At 31.3% G+C, this 7,978-nt stretch overlaps 1 protein-coding gene across 1 annotated transcript in view; it reads left to right on the forward strand.

Annotated features, from left to right (window-relative positions):
• Positions 1-1,629: 1,629 nt before the first annotated feature.
• LOC111625373 overlaps positions 1,630-7,978 on the forward strand; it is a 14,993-nt gene continuing 8,644 nt past the window's right edge. The window contains exon 1 of the mRNA XM_023368510.1: positions 1,630-1,974. Coding sequence (XP_023224278.1) covers positions 1,689-1,974 — 286 coding nt within the window. The 5' untranslated portion in view covers positions 1,630-1,688. The remainder of the gene's footprint in view (positions 1,975-7,978) is intronic.

Consider the following 7,978-nt stretch of genomic DNA (forward strand, 5'->3'; position numbering starts at 1 on the left):
CAGTCTTTAACGCATGGAGAAATAAAACACACAAGTTCGGTGTTATTTTATATACAGTAAATTAGTGTGTGTGTTGGGCGGGAAACGTTATTGTTCATCAAATATGAATTTTATAACTCTTCTTTTTTGATCGAAATTTTGCGTGGTGAAACGGGTGACGACCGGATATAATACGCGGTGTCTTTCTATAGTAGGGGTCGCCAAAGTAGTCGATATTGACCCCCAGGGAACGATGTGTCATCATTGGGGGGTCGATTGGGGTCTATGCGGCAAACAGGTCAGAAGCTTTTTTTTTTTTTTTTTGCTCATATAGAAATCACAACGTTTTATTTTTTCCTCACACACTTGCACTTGTAATAAAACTTTACGTTGGGGGTCAATGTGAGGTGTTCGAAAGTTGTTGGGGCTCGACGGTTAAAAAAGTTTGGCGACCATTGCTCTATAGCAACACCGAATACGATCTCCTGTCGATAACTGATTATTATCTCTTTCGGTTTGCTTGCGTCATGCCCGCCACTCAAGGAATTTATCTACTTCGGTTCTTGATACACTTTTTTCGATCTGTTCCCAGTCTGTTCCGAACTCTCGCATATAAAACACTCTAAAAACTTTCTAACGATCAAGTCGCATACAAGTTGCTCTCTCCAGATTCGATGTATTTATAACAACGCGACATTTCATGTACACTTTTTCTCTGGCGAACGCCTTCATGACACACTCAAATCCAATGTCTAATTGTCTCGCTACCGTTAGCTTATAGGTCTGGTATGAAAAATAAATAGCTATTTCGTTAGTTAACCTACTATCCAAAGTTGTCTCACTCGCTTCCATCCGAATCCGATCGCGCCATACGCGACCGCTGGCGTCACAAACTTTCTAACCCAAAACAATTGCTGCCGCAGCTTCCGTATCGCGCGAGACGTCGTGTCGGTCGTGATCAGGCACCGAAGACGTGTCGACCCTCCGGTCACACGATGTTTACTCATTTATTAAACCAAATGCATATTTGACCGGTAATGAAGTTTTCGAATAAGAAGTAAGAAAAAAACTATGCTCGAAACTTTTTCTGTTGATAAATTGTGGAAGTTGAATTTGAATTTACGCACCAGGCATTAGACTAACAGTTTAATCTCGCCATTTAAAGTAAAATTTCCTGAATCTGCTTATTTAATTCCAAGATTTTACTATCTGCACAAACAATCTCTAAGAGGAATTTAAATACGCATTTAGTGTAAAATGTCTGCCTAAAAGAGCATTTACTCAAGAAAATTATTTGATTGTGCGGTGATTTATTTTTCGCATACAATTTTTGAAATAATACAGAGTATGAAGTACTTTAATTACAAATTTTTGTCACGCAATTCGACACATTACATTTGCCAGCCAAACACTTTGCCCTTGAATAGTGAAATAAATAATAATATTTTAGAAATTATAAAATCGATGTCTATAATTTTTCTTTTAATATTTAAACGATAATCGAGTCACTTCAAAACTAGAAATAATTAAATCATTCAAAATTTATTTAATTAATTGTATTGTAGATAACAAATAATTTTTAAATAAGTTGCAGGAAAGCAGTTGTCATTGATAAGCCAGTTTTTTGTAACGATTTTTAGAATCTTTATGACGAAAGTAAATGCAAAGCGACTTACAAGTTGTTCATCGAGACAGAGAACGCTCCGAAAATGCAGTACGAAAGGTTTCTTAATTTATTCTTACTCTTGACGCTTTTCTTGTGTTACGCGAAATGCAACGATACAAATCCCGAAGACGGCGATGATTTTCGACAAACGTCGATGATGTTAGAAAATGCGGAGATGCTAATCAAAACGGCTTTGAAGTCTGTCTTAAAGCGGAGTCTTCCTTATCTAATGAGAATTTTCCAAGAAGTGAACGTATCTTCGCCTTGCACGAAGTCTTCCGTTCTCTTCCTGAAAGACTTGATGAAACTGAAAGAATGGCCTGTTCGAAGTAAGTAATCTTTACTGTATAAAATTATTAGAACTTAAGCTAAGATTTCTATACACATGAATTCCTCGTATAATGCGGAGGAAGGTTTCTTCAAAATCGGATTTAAGAGTCTGAGAACGTGGAAATTTACAAAAATATCGGACAAATTTATCACGATATCAATACTTTATTTTATTATGACAGAAAAAATGCAGTCATTCAATTTTACCTTTCTCGTGATGACACTGGTGAAGGGAAAGTTGAAAAGTGGTAGCGTTAATTACGTTATATCCTAGCTGTTTTAACATAATGCGTAACTGTGTGATGTTATAACCAAGGATAGCATTTCAGAGTGTAAAAGATCAAAGAATAGTGCAGAGAAGTGATTTTAATAATGTATCTTGAGTAAAACTGTGTATTTAATTAAACTAAAAATGTATTAATTTTTATTTTGAATTTGAAATATATAAGATAATTTCAATGTACTAAAATATATATAATTTATTAGAATTTATTTTTATTGCCTAATTATTTAGTTTAATATTTACAAGGTTAAAAGTAGTTCATTTAATTAGACAAACCAAATTTAACTTTCAAAACATACTACTATATCTAATATTTAACACAATAATATAAGTACAACTTTTTGACAAAGGTAAATATTTGCTTATGTCTTTTCTGTCCGTTGTTTGTACCATAAACAGTTCATAAAATTCACAAAACTCACGGAGACGATGTTTTTTTTTGAAAAGTCGTACTTATTTTTATTTTGTTATTATTAAACGTAAATGCACGAGCGGTGCCGTGTGTAAGCGCTCAGATTCCGGAGGTAAGACATCCGAGAGATAAAAGTGCACACTACAACTCAATAAAAGAATAATACCCTTTCATTTATATACATTTTGATACACATAGGATAACGCGTAGCATTTACGTTATAGCTTGTATATAGCTTAACAAAATTGATAAAACTTTACACAGCGTAAGATATTTAACGGATTTTCTATATGGCGGAAAAAGTACAATCCAAATCTAACCTGAACAATGAGAGAGCGAGAGTTTACATTCTTGCACACGGCGATAAACACTTTGATAAACTTGATTGATGAGTCGAAATGAAGTTGGACTTCGGTGTCTTCTCCGACGGGATCACAGTTCTTGGCATGGAGATCGACGAGTTCAAGTACCAAAAATAACTTCCGTGTGCGAACGCGCCCTGAGTTCCGGGAGAGCATGCTTTTATGCGTTTTTCGTGGGAAAGGAGTCACGTGATCGAAATATGTTACCATTAACGGTGCATTCTTGATACCTATGTGTCAACTTTCCCAGCTAATTGCGATAACAAACGGTAACCTCCGATATAATTCTTTGTGTTTTTTCTATCGGAGTTGTTTACAATTTTTTTTCTGACAACTGCATTNACCAAATTTAACTTTCAAAACATACTACTATATCTAATATTTAACACAATAAATATAAGTACAACTTTTTGACAAAGTTAAAATATTTGCTTAAGTCTTTTCTGTCAGTTGTTTATACCATTAACAGTTCATAAAAATCACAAAACTCACGGAAACAATGTTTTTTTTTTTTTTTTTCAAAAGTCGTACTTATTTTTATTCTGTTATTATTAAACGTAAATAACCGTTGGCCACGTTGAATTTGATTGAAAATGTAAAATGTTGATTAACTACATGTTTTAAAGAACACAGAAATTGCGATGACAATTACGTTTCGTTTCACGGACGAGCGGTGCCGTGTGTAAGCGGTCGGATTTCGAAAGATAAGACATCCGAGAGATAAAAGTGCACACTACAACTCAATAAAAGAATAATACCGTTTCATTTATATACATTTTGATATAGATACACATAGGATAACGCGTAGCATTTACGTTATAGCTTGTATATAGCTTAACAAAATTGATAAGGCTTTACACAGCGTAAGATATTTAACGGATTTTCTATATGGCAGAAAAAGTACAATCCAAATCTAACATCAACCATGAGAGAGCGAAAGTTTACATTCTTGCACACGGCGATAAACACTTTGATAAACTTGATTGCTGAGTCGAAATGAAGTTGGACTTCGGTGTCTTCTCCGACGGGATCACAGTTCTTGGCATGGAGATCGACGAGCTCAAGTATCAAAAATAACTTTCGTGTGCGAACGCGCCCTGAGTTCCGGGAGCGCGAGCTTTTATACGTACTTCGTGGAAAAGGAGTTACGTGATCGAAATATGTTAACATTAACGGTGCATTCTTGACACCTATGTGTCAAGTTTCTCAGCTAATTGCGATAACAAACGGTAACCTCCGATATAATTCTTTGTGTTTTTTCTATCGGAGTTCTTTACAATTTTTTTTCTCCAACAACTGCATTATATTCGCGGATTTCACAGTTACATTTTCGGCAAAAAGTTTTAATTTGTGTGTGTCGTCATCTGTTACAATATTTTATAAAAACTTTTTATATTAATAATTAATACAGAATAGCATAATCTTAATCATTTAGTAGAAACGAGTTTGATGGAAAAAAATTGCAACTCCTAATGAGGAGTCTCGTGATATCCGACTCCTTCGAAGTATAATAAGTGACACTTTTATATCTCTCCTCGACCTTACAATTACTGAAAATTAACGGCATCAAACCATATAATACATAAACCTGTGTGTAAAATTTCAGTAATTTTCGACAAAAGTAACGGGAAATATTAAGCTTCATATTGGGTGAATTAAACTCTTTAAATTTTTCATTTTTGAAACAAAGAACCTTGGGACGTCGAAAAATGCCAGCAGTAGTAGTTTGAGTGGCACTAATCAAAAAATTAATTTCAGATGTCCATTAAATTAAAATTATAAATAATTTTTAAAATTGCAAATAAAAATTTATTGAATGGAATTATTTCAGATCACAAAATTAATTTTTTAATCACAAATCTTAATTTTATTTTAACAATAAGGAAAGTTTAATATATTCTTTCTAATTATTATAAAATTAATTTGCAATAATAATTTTTACAATTTCTTCTAATATCCGAGTAAATTAAAACACAACAATTTGAAATAATATTTTAACAATAAGACAAAGTAGAATAGAGAAATAGTTCAATATAATAATTATTTAAATTATATTTCTTACTTATTTATTAAATATCGCCAAGAGAACAATGCTTTTTATAATATTTGTGGCAATAACAATTTTTTAAATATTATCTGATGTTTGACACCGAAAAAGTTCGATGTCTAAATAACTGTAGCTCCAGTTTTTATAAAGATTTTTTTTGTCTATGTGCCCACCATTAAATAAAAATATAATTATTAAAATTTATATTGTAACTGAATTAAAATGAAAGTTATGTTTTTAAAATAAAAAAAAATTAGTTACTATTATGAAATAAAAGTAAAAAATTATAAAGTATAAGAATTTAACTCAAATTGTACAGCAGCAATAATAATAATATTCAAAAAGTGTCTTTCTTCAAATCAACTTTAAACTGTGTGATCAAACAAACTCTCTTCGTATTACTGTACGGTTTAACTGATAAACTATAATTAAAGATATTTCATTTATAAAAAGAAACTCTGATTATACACATTTTCGTTTTTTTAATTATGAACTCATATAATAATATAAATCGAGGTGAGATATCAATAAACTTTAAACTTTCCTTATTGTTAAAATAAAATTAAGATTTGTGATTGAAAAATTAGTTTTGTGATCTAAAATAATTTCATTCAATAAATTTTTATTTACAATTTTAAAAATTATTTATAATTTTAATTTAATCGACATCTGAAATTAATTTTATGATTAGTGCCGCCCAAACCACTACAACTAATACCCAAAGAAACAACATTTATGAATTTTTGTATACAGGAAATCCTTGTTAATTGGAAATCGGTAGCTCGAAACCCGTTAGTTACCTCAGTTTGTAACTGTACTGCTGTCCCTGCCGGAAAAATAGATTTACAAGTAAAAAACTGTTTAAATAAGGCTACGTCGAAATTCGAAGTGAAAATTCTGATCGAACTGTCATATGCGTACGTTATCTCTTTCGCTTACGTCGAAGTGCCTTCACGCTATAAGAGAACAATAGATAAAAAAAAGAAAGTTAATTTGGTCAATATTTCATTGTTTTTGTAGTAACACATTTTCGAGTGTTACCTTACTTACGGACTATCCTTTTTCTCTCTGTTCGTAAAATACGGCTGGGTTACAAGAATGCAATATTCGGTTACGAGTAGGACTTTAAAATATTTGATGCGCTCTACGATGCTATATTTGGGTGAATTAATACTTTCTGGGGAACTTCAAAAATAACTTGGGCTACACTTCGAGAAATTTCGCTTTGCTTTTTATAAAACCTATCTGGCAACTTCTCAGGTTTTCACTGGACACGTACTCTTATTTACAGTTAATTCATACCGATATTATTAATTATAATTAACGAAAATTGTCGGGTTTTTTTACATCTGCGACACGTGAATAGTGGCCAATTATTTTTAAAAAGAACTCCCAGAAGGCACCCCGTGTAGTCAGATCGCCTATGTTTTTTTCGGCAATCTGGCACCAATTTAAAAAATTAATTAATAAAAATTTAGCTTCGAAAAAACCGATGTTTTTACGTTAGTCCAGTTTCGTAATATGTTTGTAGTCGAATTCAATCAAAAAATTTTAATTTTATTATAATTTATTTANTGATCAGCAGCAATAATAATAATATTCAAAAAGTGTCTTTCTTCAAATCAACTTTAAACTGTGTGATCAAACAAACTTTCTTCGTATTACTGTACGGTTTAAGTGATAAACTATAATTAAAGATATTTCATTTATAAAAAGAAACTCTGATTATACACATTTTCGTTTTTTTAATTATGAACTCATATAATAATATAAATCGAGGTGAGATATCAATAAACTTTAAACTTTCCTTATTGTTAAAATAAAATTAAGATTTGTGATTGAAAAATTAGTTTTGTGATCTAAAATAATTTCATTCAATAAATTTTTATTTACAATTTTAAAAATTATTTATAATTTTAATTTAATCGACATCTGAAATTAATTTTATGATTAGTGCCGCCCAAACCACTACAACTAATACCCAAAGAAACAACATTTAGGAATTTTTGTATACAGGAAATCCTTGTTAATTGGAAATCGGTAGCTCGAAACCCGTTAGTTACCTCAGTTTGTAACTGTACTGCTGTCCCTGCCGGAAAAATAGATTTACAAGTAAAAAACTGTTTAAATAAGGCTACGTCGAAATTCGAAGTGAAAATTCTGATCGAACTGTCATATGCGTACGTTATTTCTTTCGTTTACGTCGAAGTGCCTTCACGCTATAAGAGAACAATAGATAAAAAAAAAAAAAAGTTAATTTGGTTAATATTTCATTGTTTTTGTAGTAACACATTTTCGAGTGTTACCTTACCGACGGACTATCCTTTTTCTCTCTGTTTGTAAAATACGGCTGGGTTACAAGAATGCAACATTCGGTTACGAGTAGGACTTTAAAATATTTGTAGCGCTCTACGATGCTATATTTGGGTGAATTAATACTTTCTGGGTAACTTCAAAAATAACTTGGGCTACACTTCGAGAAATTTTTTGCTTTGGTTACGGAAGGTGGAAATACGGGCGTCACGTGATCGCTTACCTCACTTTTTACCACAGAAATCTCCTTACTTTTAAAGTTTTACTTTTTTTTTCCTCGATTTTAATTATTGTTAGCTATTTTCTTTTGATGGATTTATTTATGTATTATGAAAAGTTCTAGATAATTTTTTATTAAGTTTTACACATGTATGTTTTTTTCTTCGATTTTTATATATGAAATAATTTAAAAATTAATTAAATATTATCGGAAATGCTAAACTATAAGTGCTTTGTAGTTTACAATATTATTACGAACAGATATAATCAATTATTTTATATAGGTGTTTATTATTTTAATTTTTATAAATTATTTAATTTGATGCAGCGCGACGCGCTCAGAATCGATCAATTACAGTCGCGCGTT

This window comes from Centruroides sculpturatus, unplaced genomic scaffold, assembly GCF_000671375.1.
Source record: "Centruroides sculpturatus isolate CEXI.00-Female unplaced genomic scaffold, Cexi_2.0 scaffold247, whole genome shotgun sequence".
Classification (NCBI taxonomy): domain Eukaryota; kingdom Metazoa; phylum Arthropoda; class Arachnida; order Scorpiones; family Buthidae; genus Centruroides; species Centruroides sculpturatus.